Source organism: Taeniopygia guttata, chromosome 11, assembly GCF_048771995.1.
Source record: "Taeniopygia guttata chromosome 11, bTaeGut7.mat, whole genome shotgun sequence".
Classification (NCBI taxonomy): Eukaryota; Metazoa; Chordata; class Aves; order Passeriformes; family Estrildidae; genus Taeniopygia; species Taeniopygia guttata.
Genome location: NC_133036.1, coordinates 4,652,718 through 4,666,684, shown reverse-complemented (window position 1 = coordinate 4,666,684; position 13,967 = coordinate 4,652,718). Strand labels below are relative to the sequence as shown.

General features: G+C 51.1%; 1 protein-coding gene across 1 annotated transcript; it reads left to right on the top strand.

The window, feature by feature from the left end:
- Positions 1 to 2,661: 2,661 nt before the first annotated feature.
- ST3GAL2 (ST3 beta-galactoside alpha-2,3-sialyltransferase 2) lies at positions 2,662 to 7,574 on the top strand. The gene is made up of 7 exons (XM_030282521.4): positions 2,662 to 2,802; positions 2,890 to 3,315; positions 3,434 to 3,627; positions 3,862 to 4,041; positions 4,223 to 4,268; positions 4,428 to 4,547; positions 4,825 to 7,574. The coding sequence occupies exons 2-7, from the start codon at positions 2,983 to 2,985 to the stop codon at positions 4,996 to 4,998; spliced, it is 1,047 nt and encodes a 348-aa protein (XP_030138381.1). The 5' UTR covers positions 2,662 to 2,802; positions 2,890 to 2,982; the 3' UTR covers positions 4,999 to 7,574.
- The last annotated feature ends 6,393 nt before the right edge of the window (positions 7,575 to 13,967 follow it).

Sequence of the window (13,967 nt, the reverse complement as noted above, 5' to 3'; positions counted from 1 at the left end):
CTTCTCTCCCTGCCCCAAACACGGTGACATCCCTTCTCCCAGTGATGGCTCCTTCCTTTGCCCACCCTGCCATTTACTGGCATGAAAATTCATGCCAACAGCCCCAGGATATCTTAGAAATGAGCAAACAAAGCCAACAAGACCTAAAGATGCTGAGTGGGGATGCATCTGTGGTGTTTTGTCTGGCAGGGAAGGGACGGGCATCCTCAGGCCCTGGGGCTGTTGGTCACATCGCTCCAGCTTTCATCCTGAAATGAAAGATTATATGATTGGAAAAAACCATCCACCTGTAAAAGCAGTGGAGCAATTTGCCAGGACCTTTTAATAGCCTCGCTTCATTATCTACTGCAATCAAAAAGAAACTTGTGTTTAATGAGTACATGGTCCTCAGGAGGCAATTTAGGATCCTGGGGATGAATTTGGGAATGGAAGGGTATTTAGTGGCATCAATGAGTTGCCAAGCTTGCTCACCACAGAAGAAATCCTGAAATCCCTTATTATTTTAAGAAGGAAACACCCAAATCTGGTGCAAAAAGCTCCTGCAGTTGGGGGTTTATTTGTGGAGGTGGGTTGGATTAGGATTGGGCAGGGAGGGCATGGATATTGCTGGGGAATGTTTGTATGTGTGGGTGCCCTGTCCCTGCTGGGGGCTGTAAGGACCAGCACAGATGGAAAAATAGCTGCCAGCTCCTGCTAGGAAAATGATGACTCAAACCAGCCGCTGGGATTTAAGACTTCTTTTCCACACATGAGCTGGGCTGGAGGGGGGGTTTTCCCCCGCGCTGTGGTCGGGGGTAGCTCCAGGAGGCCCCAGGATGGGGGCCGTACAAAATGTGCTCCAGATGGTGTCAGGGTTGGGATTCATCACAGAGGACCAGGCTGGGCTGGGGAGCCGGAAAAGGATTTTCCCCTTTTCACCAGGAACAAAAATAACACGAGCACGTGATAGCTCATTTCCTTTAGCCTTTAAAAAGCCCCGTGGGATGGTAAGCAGCGGGAGCAGGGGAGGGGCATCAGCCCATCCTGCTTGGTGGCCCTGCAATATTATAGCTGAAGAAATCCCCAAAATTTCCTTTTACCTACGAATCTTTCCAGCGTTTTGCATCTGGGGGGCAGGGGGTGTTATAGCTTTTTACTGGCTTTATCTCAAACTCCCTAATGCAAAAACCTTCTGTTTAACAACCACTCTGCTTTTTCCGCTGGCAGCAGCCCAAGGAAACTGATTGCAGTCACTGCTGGCCATGCGTGTGTCATGTAGGCGTGTTAAAATTCCCTGCCAGAGCCCCGGAAAACTCCTGAACCAGGATGTGCCTTCAGTTTTTGGCTCTTTCCTTTAAAGACTGTCCCCACCTGAACAAATATTTGACAAGGGGTTAATGGTTTGACAGGAGGTGTCCGTGCCTGGCAGTGCAATCGGCTGGGGGAGCTTTTGGGGTCCACGTTCTCCCATCCCAACAAAGAGGTTTTTGGGGGCTTAGCAGTCTATTCCTGGAAAGCAAACCAGCGTCTTCCAGGAGATGTTTTTTTTCCTAGGGAAGAAGCATCGTGGAGCCTGTCAGCTTCTAATTACTGCTGCCGGCCTCGGCACTGGCTTAATTGGGGCCAGGGCTGAGGCATGGAGGTGATGCCTTTGCAGGGTGTTGCCTTGGGGCAGGGTTACCCCCTCTCCAAAAAGCCCTGGAGGAGAGGTCATGTCTCCAAACCCTTGGGATTCTGAATCCTGCTCCAGCTCAGTGACTTGGTTAAAAGGGGATTTTCAGCCTTTTTTTTTTTTTTTTTTTTCATTTGGCCAAGGAGCGCTGTCTGGCTTTGCCCACCCCCCTGCTCGGGGGGCTTGGCCGCTCCTCCCGCCTCTTCCCGGCGCAGGCGCCAGCACCTCTGCCCTGGCTATTTTTACCCTCCAGGATCACGAGCGAGCGAGTGACCTTCCCCAGGGGACGCTGCCACTCGGGGGGACAGTCCCAGCGGCCGTCCCCGGGGTGCCCGTCAGGCTGCGGAGCGGCTGTTCCCCGCCTGGTTCCTCACTGTTCCCCGGCTGTTTCCGCACTGTTCCCCGGCTGTTTCCTCGCTGTTTTCCGGCTGTTTCCCCGCTGTTTTCCGGCTGTTTCCCCGCTGTTTCCCGGTTGTTCCCCGGCTGTCTCGGCGGCGGCGGCAGCCGGCGAGGAGACTTTGGAGGGGCTACTTATGGCGTGATAGAGAAGGAGAATTTAGCCTACAGAAAGGAGCCGCTTGTTCGCTCCGGAGGCGAGTTCATGGCTGAGCCTTTGTCTGGCAGAGACAGGGAGGGCACAGTCCGGGAGCTGCCGCGAGTTCCCCAGGCGCGGATAGCGATGCCGGCATCTCAGCTCCCTGCGTACCCTGCGCCTGCTTGTCCCCTTCGGGTATGGCTCGTACCCTGCCGCCCCGTGCCTGGGACGGGCTGGGAGGCATTTTGGGGCGTTCAGAGGGAAATAAAGTCCTCAGCCCCCAGCACCCTCCGCCTGCTCGGCGCAGCCCCTCTCTGCTGTCTGTATCGCCGCTCCTTGACCCGCAGTCCCCTTCTTCCCGCTCCAGGCCGGCGTGGTGGTGGCCGTGTTCCCGAGCCAGGCGTGCCGGCGGACCAGCTAAGCCCCGGGGATGATGAGCACCGTCGCAGCTGAGCGCCAGCCGGGGCCGGGACCCGGAGGAGCCGCGGGGGCGCGGTGCCGGGGCTGAGGCCGGGCTGTGCCGGACCCTCCGCAGATGTTCCCTGCCCGGCACGCAGAGCCGCCGGGGGCCCTCGCCGCGGCCGGACAACGCGGATGGAAAGCTGCAGCCCAGCAGGTAGGAGCCAGGTGCGGTGGGGCCTGGGAGGCTCCACGTTCCCCTCCCCACACCGCCAGCGCAGGGTTACAGCGCTCGTTCCCGCAGGGAGCCTCGCTGGCCGGCTGACGCCCTTCCGCGCCCTATGCCCGCGCCCTGTGCCGGAGCGGGCGCCGTCCCCGGCTCAGCCATCCGACGACCATGAAGTGCTCGTTGCGCTTCTGCTTCCTCTCGACCGCCTTCCTCCTCGTCTTCGTCATGTCGCTCCTCTTCACCTACTCCCACCACAGCATCGCCTACCTGGACCCCGGCGGGCTGGGCGGCATCCACCGCGTGAAGCTGGTGCCCGGCTATGCCGGGATGCAGCGGCTCAGCAAAGGGGGGCCGTACCCCCGGGGCTGCTCCTGCCGCCGCTGCCCGGCCGAGGAGCCCGGAGCCGCCGACTGGTTTGATGGGCGCTATGACGGCACCGTGTCCCCAGTGTGGACCAAGGAGAACATGGACCTACCACCCGACGTCCAGAGGTGGTGGATGGTGCGTGCAGGGACGAAGTGCCACAATCTGCTTTGGCACTGGCGGAGGGCACAGATTCCTCCTCCACCAAGGAGGGGGCCCTGGCTGATTCCTCCCTGCTCCCCTTCCCTCCTTACAGATGCTGCAGCCCCAGTTCAAGTCCCACAACACCCACGAGGTCCTGAGCAAGCTCTTCCAGATCGTGCCGGGCGAGGATCCCTACCGCTCCCGTGACCCACGCCGCTGCCGCCGCTGCGCCGTGGTTGGCAACTCAGGCAACCTCCGCGGCTCTGGTTACGGGCCGGAAATCGACGGGCACGACTTCGTGATGCGGTGAGGGCCAGAGAGCACTGCCAGGGACCTGCCCACCCGGGCAGCACAGAGACATGGGGTGATGCTGGCACTGCTGGGTGCTGGGATGAGTGGGAGTGAGTCCAGCCTTTCCCTCTCCCCTGGGCGGGAAACTGCTGCCTGGCAGCATTCAGCAGCTCATGGGGATCACCCATATCAGCTGAACAGCCAGGGGCTTTGGGACTGGTGGTGTCATCCTCCCTGCTCTCTCCCCAGGATGAACCAGGCCCCCACGGTGGGCTTTGAGGGCGATGTGGGTGGTCGGACCACACACCACTTCATGTATCCCGAGAGTGCCAAGAACCTGCCCGCCAATGTCAGCTTTGTGCTCGTGCCCTTCAAAACCCTGGACCTGCTCTGGATCGCCAGTGCCCTCTCCACCGGCCAGATCAGGTTGTAAGTACACAGTGGGCAGTGGCAGCACCAGGCTGGTGGCTCACCTAGCTTGAGGACAGCTCCCCTGTGAGCAGTGGGGATTCATTTGTTCCTTCCTCCAAGAGCTCCCCTTGGCAACTCAGGCTGGAGTTGGGGGCATGGGACCCCCAAGAACTTACCTGCCTCTCCGCTCTTTTCCCAGCACATACGCACCTGTGAAGCCTTTTCTGCGTGTGGACAAAGAAAAGGTACGTGGGACTCATCCCTATCACTGCCAGGAGCACCTGTATGGCCATGGCCCCTGTCACCTCATCATTCCTCAGGGTTCCCAGGGCTTCTTTCACAAGTGCTGGTGCCAAAGGGAGCACGGCTGGAGCTCCTGTGCTGACCCTGGTCTATCCTCCCAGGTGCAGATCTACAATCCTGCCTTCTTCAAGTACATCCACGACCGCTGGACAGAACACCACGGGCGCTACCCCTCCACTGGCATGCTGGTGCTCTTCTTTGCCCTCCATGTCTGTGATGAGGTGGGTGATGTCTCCTTCAGCTCCTGGCTGGCATGGAGTGGGTTTGCTGAGGTTTTGAACCTTTCAGGGCTAAGGAAGGAGGTGGATTCTTTGGGTCAAACTGCAGCAGTCATTATGGTTGCCTGACACCACAGTGATGGGCACCCTTGAGGGATGAGAAGGCTGTGCAGAAGGATGGGCACCTTTGAAATCACACCAGAAGTGCAGGGGTTGCTGAGATAAGTGTGTCCCAGCCTGGTGGGGGGGTTCTGACTCACTCCCTCCCTTGCTACTGCAGGTGAACGTCTTTGGGTTCGGTGCTGACAGCCGAGGGAACTGGCACCACTACTGGGAGAACAACCGCTACGCCGGGGAGTTCAGGAAGACGGGGGTGCACGATGCTGACTTTGAGGCACACATCATCGACATGCTGGCCAAAACCAGCAAGATCGAGGTTTACCGGGGAAACTGAGGGCTGAGTCTCTGGCTCCCTGCTCCAGCAAGTCCTGCTGCCTGCAGGGGCAGAGGGTGAGGGTCTCCCTGGTGGCCTCAAGCAAGGAGCACATATGGGCAGTGCAGTTCCGCAGTGCTGACAGAGCCACCGTGGTGGTATTTGGTGCCTCCAGCAGCCAATCAGGTACAGAGCTAAAGGAGACTTTTTGCTTTTTTTTAATTATTATGATGATGATGATGAAACCCAGCTGAGAAAGGATTTATAAACACAATCAGCGACTGACCAGGTGGCAGGGGTGGCCGCCTTGCATCTCTCTACAGTCAAACCAAATGCTGCTCTTTTTAATAGAAGACAACCCCCCTGCCCTGAAGCCGTGTGACTTTGGGGAGCCCCTCGAGCATCGCGTCCAGGCCGAGGGGGCTGAGGGAGCTGTGGCGGCTGCGCAGCCTCACCAGTGGAACCAGCTGCTTCTTTTTTCCTTTATTTTGGTATTTTTCTTTTACCCTCCCGTGGGGCACCCGATGCCGTCGTTTCTCCAGGGAAGGCTCCTGGCACAGAGGCAGGTCCCAGCACATGGATCCATGGTGGGGAGCCAGAAGCTTCAGGGAGCCGACCATTGCTGATACTCTGCTGCAGGCTGGCGACTGCTGGCACAGCTGTGCAGGGAGATGAAGAGGAATCTCAACTTTGGGGTGCAGCATCCCTGCTCTTCTACCTGAGGACTGGGGAAGGGTAGGGCAGATTTCAGGAATGACCATACAGGAGGCAGCTAAGAAACCTACATGAGCAGCAGCCTGGTCACTCTGGCTGAGCTCTGTGAGCAGCTGTAGGATCCTCAAGGGGTTGTGGGATGCAGCAGGGTCAAGGAGACAGGATTTCCTCTGCTTACAGGCTGGGAAGAAACAGATCAGAGATTAGTGGGTGAATGAACTGTGTTTTTGCTTTTGTGTTGCTCTAAACAGCTCTGGTGAGAAGCTGAAATCCCAAAGTCTTTGCTCCTTTTGCCAGAGTGGCGCTTGGTTTATACCGGTCTGGTATGGCCAGTGCCCTCAGGACTTCCTGGGCTGGACAGGTAGCCTATGGCATGGGATGGGGAGATGCTGAAGGAAACTGCCTCCCCAGAGGTGTCATTAAAACCACTTTCTTCAGGTCAATCAGGTGGGTTTTTTCTTTTAGGAGATGCTGAAATGCTTAAGAAAAAGGCAACCATGGAAAAAGACCCCCAGAGAGGACCCTCTGCCTGCACAGCCACTGCTGAGAGTGGAGCAGGGGCTGTGGGGCAGTGCCCATCTGGGGAAGCTCTGCCCATGCTGCCTTGCTGGTTGCAATAGTTAATTTGAGGAACAATCACTGTAGGGCTTTATGGGTTTGGAGACTTTTTTTTCCCCTTTTGTATCTGACTTTTCTGTAGCAGCCTTTTCCTGTTTCTCTACTTTGCTTTGGTTTATTTTCAGGGTTTTCTTTTAATTTTTTTTTGTTTGTTTTTGTTTTTGTTTTGTTTTTTGAGGTTTTTCTTCAATTGTGAAACACGAGGGTGTGGGTTGGTCACCTGGAGCAGGCACTTTCCCAGGCTGGGGAAATTCAGCTTGTCTGTCCACAGGGATTTAAACTCCTGAATTTTGTGGTGGGTTTTGATCTGTAGAAGTGGAGGTACCCTGGTGCAGGCAGCCCTGAGCCACAGGAATGAACTGTGCAGGCTGCTGCAAGCCCTGCTCTCCACCTTCCTGTGTGTTTTTTGCTGATTTTTTGTTTTGTGGGTTTTTTTTACGGGGAAGAAAATTAAAAACCACAAAACCACGAGCAACAATGAGTGCCTTGCCCATCTCCCATCGGTGACGCCTGGCTGTGCCCGCGCTGGCGGCAGGGACGTGGCCGATGCATCTGGCAGTTGTACCCACTTCCTTCCTCGCACCACGCTGGATCTTAGCTGGGAACTGCTGCTGGGAGAGAGGGACACATCCAGGCCACTGCGCTGGTGGCTAGAAAGGCCAAATCCAGTCCAGCCGGATGAGGCTGGACCAGCTCCTGTTGCAGCTGAGCAGGGCAAGGCCTGACAATCTGAGTACAAACCCAGGTACAAACCCTCCGGCAGCACAGTACTGGCACCCAGCGTCAGGCGCACTTGCGGCTCCTGGCTGCCCTGACAGTATTTTTTTTTTTTTGCTAACTTCCTTCCCCTACTTCCCTTTTCTCTGTTGTTTTAATTATTATGATATGATTATTTTTATTTAAGCTGTCCCACTAGGACTGGCGACCACTCGTGTCTCCTGGCAGGGCGGCCGCGGGCAGGCGCGTGCTGCACGGCCGGCGCACCACTGTACTGTACATAGAGGAGCTGTAGGCACAGGCTACGGGCAGGGCAGGCAGGGAGGAGGTGCCCGGGCTGGCCCACCTGGCAGAGGTTGTCTGTGTCACACAGTACCTGATCCGAGCACCTCCTGCCCCACTGGGAGAGGGAGAGACCAGTGCTCCGAGCTCGGGCTGGGAGCAGGCGGGCAGCTTGGCCCGTAGCCTCTGTGTACATGGGTACTTCTGCACACAACTGTCTTAAACCAACTGGTTTTTTTTTAAGTCAATAAAAATCATGCATCAGATCTACTTGGTGATTTTCTTCTAATAGACCTGTCTATTGTGCCTTTGCCTGCACCCAAACCTGGGCATCGGTGGTGTCGGGAGAGGAGGGAAAGGGAATGAGATGGTTGCTGGGTGGGCCCAGAAGATGTTTTGCTCTCCCCTCCTCTCCTGGGCCAGCACCCAGCTGTGGTTAAGATCCCCTCACTGGGGCAGGAGCAGGACCTGGCCCTGTGCCAGCCTGGGTCCCCAGCAGCAGAGCCCCAGCACAACCCCTCCAGCTTGAGCCCAACAGTTGGTGATGCCACTGCTCACCTAGACCCCATATCCATGTCCCAGCCACCCTGGACCCTAAAACAGAGGCTCTCATCCCATGCAGCCTGTGTCCCTGAGCCCCACCACAGCAGAGGGAATGACATGGACAAGCTGTTGAAGGACTTAATTTTGAATGTGGATACAGGCCGAGGCAGGGAAGGGACTTCCCCAGGGTTATGTAGCAGCCCCAGAACTCACTCCGGCTCCCAGGGCTGGACCCTTCAACAAATGTAGTGTCCCTGCAGGATCCCATCCAGACAGCCAGGGGCATTTGGATTCTGACACACAAGGGTCTTGCAAAACTAACAGCAAAATTCAGAAGTAGTTAAAATGCCTCTTTATTAATATACAAACCTAGCAACATTTAAGCCAACCAAAATATGAAATAAAATCAAGCACAATATAAATACAGCATACGTGACAACGTGGCTTCAGTGGAGAGCAGCAAACTCACCCTGACTTGTGCGCTTGGGAACAACTGTCCACGTCCTCTGCCACGGAGTCTGGCAATCAGAGCAGCTTTGTCTCTCCTAAACCCCTCCAAATCCAAACTCAGCAGAGATGAGACCACTGTTCCCCTCGAAGGAGGAGTACCTGGCACGAGCTTTCTCTGAGCCCACACTGCAAAGGGATTAAAGAGCCTCCCTGTGCTGCTGGGGACAACCTGCTGGCAGCTGCTTGCCAAAGCCCTGCAGGGCAGAGGGAAACGGCCGGAGTGGACGTGGACGGGCAACCATGCTGCTGACATTGCTCCTTGCTCTGTCCCACTCCAGCTACATCCACTGCACAACATTCACAAACATAAGGCACTAGAAGAGTGTTTTCACAGGTTCAAACTTCAGTTGTTCTTAAAATTCCAGCAGCAGTGTGCATCAGAAATCTTCCCAGCCCTTTTAAAATCTGGTCTCAGGAGACAAAAGTATGAAGGGGGGTTTGGATGAGTGTCCTGCTGCAAGCCTGACCAGGAGATGCAGGAGAACCTGCCAAGGACATGAGAGATACTAATCTGCCTCTGGTTATACTGGAAGAAGTGAGATCTATCCCACCACGGGAAAAGGAGGGAATTTTAGGATGGAAAAAATATTAGTGGTGCCATGGGGGAAGGCAGCAGCACAGATTTTCCTCCATGCACACAAAATGGATCAGGTCCTAGCTGGGATGGCTGACAACTCCCAGCTATCTGCTCTGCTTGTAGCAGGTGTCAAGGATCTGTGTGGGAAGATCAACTGTTACCAGTATTAACAAACCAGTAAATATCAATGCGAACACTTTCCTCATTATAACGTACTGCTCCTTTTTGTTGAGATCCCTTATTCCAAGCTGGTGGAATCTGTAACAGAACATCAGCCCAGTGTGCCACACCTGCAGAGTAGCTCTGGCTTGTGCTGTAATCCAGAAGCCAGCCTGACATCAGTAATCCAGCCCAGCTTTGAGACAAATGGGAGATGAGAAGTCTCAGAGCCATCTCAGCAAACACGACAGGCGGTAGCAGATCCCCTCCCCTCCTGCTTCTCCCGACTCCTGCCTGCAAATGTCAGCTGGTACGGCAGGGAAGTGTTCAGGCAGAGAATTTTGTTTCCTTTAATGCAATGGGACACCCACAGAGTACTCTACACTAGCCCAGGCTTCTTTAGAGGAAGGAAAAAACCCCATTATACCACAAGGAAAAAGTGAATAAATCCATTTTGTGGGGGTGGGGAGCAAACAGGAAGGTGTCAGCCCAGCAGCTGGACAGGCACAAGGGCTCCCAGCTCCAAATTCCAGTCTCACACTGCAACAGCAGCTTCCACCATCCTCCAGTGCTTGCTCAAAATTACCATATCTGGGCGCACAGCACACAGCTTGCCAGGAAGGAAATCAAATGGCAGGCACAGCCCAAACACCTCACCTAAAGCTTTACAGCATTTATAAATATTCATTCTTTTCTCTTCTCTCAAATGCAAGGACTACTCATGCAAAGGGCTATAAGCACACTGCTACAGCCATAATACTTAAGGAAAGTTTAAAGTGCAAATAAAATTTTCAAATGCTTTTTAGTGACAGCTTGAAGTCATCAGATGACACCAACCCCTGCCTTTCTTGAGTTTTGTTCCATGACTGAATGCCTTTTCTTTTTAATAGAAATCCAAACAATCAATTAAGGAAAAATTAGTTTAAAACAAAAGAAACATCCTGAAATAGGCAGAAATTATTCTGACCCAGTACTATAATAAACTCATTTGGGAAGACAAATGTGAAGGTTGTGAACATTTTGCTCACCGTTATCAGCAGCCAAGAGCTGTGTTTTAAATAAAAACTACTTCTGCCCTTGCAAACAACTCCCCATTCCCCTGACATGGGAACTACCTCATTTTTACAGATCTCTTCCCAAAATGTCACCATTCTGTTCAAACATGGAAGGATGAGGTTGGTGACATCAGTGCTGTACATTTACAGCTACGATAATGTGCCAGGGAGACAAAAGTGCTCCAGGCAACCAAGTGCACACAGTCCCCACTTCTCCTGTGTGGAACTATTTCCTTCATCGCAATGAGAGGGGCAAATGTGTGCTGGGAAACAAGTGCTAATGCTGTCCCAACTCAGCCTAGAGACAGGGCTCTCACTTGTCCAGCACCAAGGCTGCAGAGGAAGATGCTCCCTGAGCTGGGAATCAAAGCTGATCATCTCTCCAAGGCTGGGCTTAAGGATTTGAATAATGAGCACTGCACCTCTCCTTCCGCCTCAGCTGAGCCACTCCATCATCCCTCCACCGGCTTTTATTTTGCCATGCCTCACTCTCTGATGGCAAAAAGACTAATGCACTCAGCCACCTGAGAAAGGAGACTAAAGTAGTGTTAAGGACAGTGGGAAAATCCTGGCACAGGGAAAGGGAGGGTTAAGTGATGGGATTTACAGCGGCCACAAACCTGCCTGGAGTTCTGATGTTGGTATCAGCACCATCTGAAAGTTGCATAAATTAAGCTGATGCAGAGACACAGATCTAGAGCCAACCTGGCTCCAATGACAAAGCATCAGGTAGAAGGAAGAGAAGAACCTTGTGCATGAGAAATTGTACAGCAGCAGAATTTGAAGGTGTTACAGGAAGAGCAACAGGATTGATGGCAACTCAAATGCAACAGTAGAAAGGAGGAATCCAAGCTTACACCAAGATGTGGAGATGCAGTGGAAGCATTACACAACCTCCTTTCTTTGCTGCAAAATAAGAAACTGTCCAACAAGGCCTATCAAATCTAGATACTGGAGAAAACAAACAGAAACTAAGTCTGGCAAAGACAGATGTGAAAATGACTCTAACACATCCTCCTGAAACACAAAACATAATTCTAGAAACAGACTACTAATTTTATCCTCAGATTGTTAAATATGAACAATATACTCCTGCTTTTCTAGTACCACTTTTACTCAAGGCTTGCATTACTTACTCAAGGATTAACAAAACAGGATAACTTAGGAAGGGATACAGCAAGGTTAAGACAATATCTGTGTAAAAATCATTTAATGGAAGAAAGTGCTATGTCTTCCATAAGTTCCCCTGGCTCCAGACTGCACTTGGGCAAGCCAGCCCTTCTCATGGATGCACATTTACATGGATTCACTGGCCACCTTCCCTGCAAAGATGCCTGGATGAACAGAATCTACGGGCTGTTCCCATTCTGGACAGCAAGACTCAGAGAACTGGTAACAACCCTGTGACTGATACACAGGAGGTGCAGAGAGCAGACCTGCAGCTGCTGCTTCAGCACAGAATGAGGCCATTTCCCTTTCTACTGCCACAGAGAGAGATGCTATTTTTGTGTTTCCCAATCCAAGGTTTATAGTCTTACTGTGCAGAATGAGAACAAACACCTTTTTTAGCAAAAAGCATTTTAAGGCAGTTTTAATGATGAGAATCAGGATGTAGAATTTTACAGTCCCTGTTATTTACCATCTTGGATGTAAAGACTAAGCTACAGCAGCTTTGAAGATCTGATTTTTAATTTTCTAATTTGAAACTATACCAAAGGTAGTAGTAACTCTTCAACAGATTTAGTTGTTCTTTTTTAGGCACTCTACTTTAATCATCAGATAAAGGGATTAGAGTCTTACATCACTGCTTAATATCTCAAGATGAAAACACTATGCTAGAAGGATCTTCCTCCAACTAGGTACCACTATTTTAAAACGTGATCCAATTGTCCTCTTGATGGACGTTCAAGTTGGTAAAGGCAAACTATTCTTTACATTGTAAGTTTAAAAATAGCTACACCAGAAATTAAATCGACTAAGCCTGAACAGCAGTTAAAGACCTCTCAGGTTCTGATATAAAACAAGAAGAGAATTCACAGCAGGGAAGGTCGGAGTAGGCGTTAATGAGCTGTAAGACTGACAATTACCAAACTACCCAAGTCTCAAACAGCAAACACAGAAGTGTTGCTATATCTACCATCATGGTGGAAAACTATTTCCACTCTCTATTTTTGGTATGGAAAAGTCAATAGACCTAGACATAAAATAAACCTTTCAGACATAAAATAAACCTTAGCAGACATAACGACAAAAGTAGCTCATAAAACACAATTTTACTGTCAGAACTGCTGGAGAAGAGACATCCATGTACGAAAAGTTGCCTGAGGAACTAGCAGGCACCATTAAATTAGGGAAAAGGAAAAATAATCACAAGGAGGAATATAATACAGCTGGAATGAGTGGTTGGTAAAGGACAGTATGCTTCCAGCTTTCCAGTTTGGTCTTAACTAATTCTTGCTCTGCAGAGAACTGAACAGCTCAAGCTAAAATCTCTCTTCAGCAGTTTCAATACAAACTTCAGCACACCTTGGCCCTATACTTTGCCTTCTCCTGAAGGAGTATCATGCCTTATTCACCTGCAACAGATGGTCAATAAATCCTAAGCAGAAGGGCTGCTCGAAGAACCTCTAAGAACCCTAAGCAGAAGGGCTACTCCACACCCTAAATATCACATACAAAACTCTTTCTTTGGTTGAATGCCTGTTTCTGTGAATAAGGAAGGCGAAGCAGTGTCCCATAAAACCAACGGAGAAGGACCAAGGTCCTCTCTGGTACACATGTCCAGCATGGGAACAATGGAATCATGGTATCTCTCTAAGCAGAAAAGATATGCAAGAAGTAATTATAGAGTTTAAACTGCTATTAGATGCTTTATGAACCTTTCATTTAAGTGATTCATTCTAACATACCAGGCAAAATTTCAGTTCAGAGAGCAATAATAAGGGAATTTGGCAGAAATGACAAGCAGGCAGAATCTCGCCTACAGCAGCTGTAGAGAGTACTCTGGGCTTTTTAAGATCTCAAAAAACTGCCCCAGTGTGGTTACTACTTTTAAAAAACTGGAAAATTCTGCATGTCAGTTCAGAACTAAGTTTGAAATCCTGGAAGAAGCCACACATTTCAGTGGAACTCACCACAAAGGAATGCATGCTCAGAGAAGTGGTATCTACATCCAGCCTACTATACCATATGCTCAAATCCTAAATTCCCTTACAGTTTCCTGAACTGGCAGCCACAGACCCAACTGAAGGCACAGCTCAAAGCAACTAAAGCAGCAGAAAACAAACTTAAAACAAGAACCAGGGGAGCTTTTGAGCTCATATTTACATTACTGATGCTCACCATTTAACTGGAAAATAAAGTGTCCAAAAGTGGTTCTAGACCATAGAGAAAGTGTTCACCACAGCTAACGGGGCAGACAACAGTGCAAGGTTGTGTTTGAAGTCCAAAACAGATGCTGAAGCAGAAAGATCATGAGAAGTATGTGGTATCAGAGGCAGGGAAAACATTTAACAGATATTTTTAAAGTAAATGAAAAGCATCTTGGTTTTTGATTGTGCTCAAAATATGAAGATGATGATGCAAATGTGCACAAGGCAATTCAGCATACCCCCATTTCTTCACCATTTATCATCAGTGATTGAACTGGCACATTTTGACACCTGAAGAAGGGGTGAATTTCCAGCTGCACCATCTGGAGTATCTGTATGAGAAGCCAGATGCAAAGAGCAGTGCTGAAGAAAAGCAATTTATAATCCCACTACCATGCTCCCTTCACTCCCTTATTCAACCCCTTCAGCTGAGGTACTACTGAG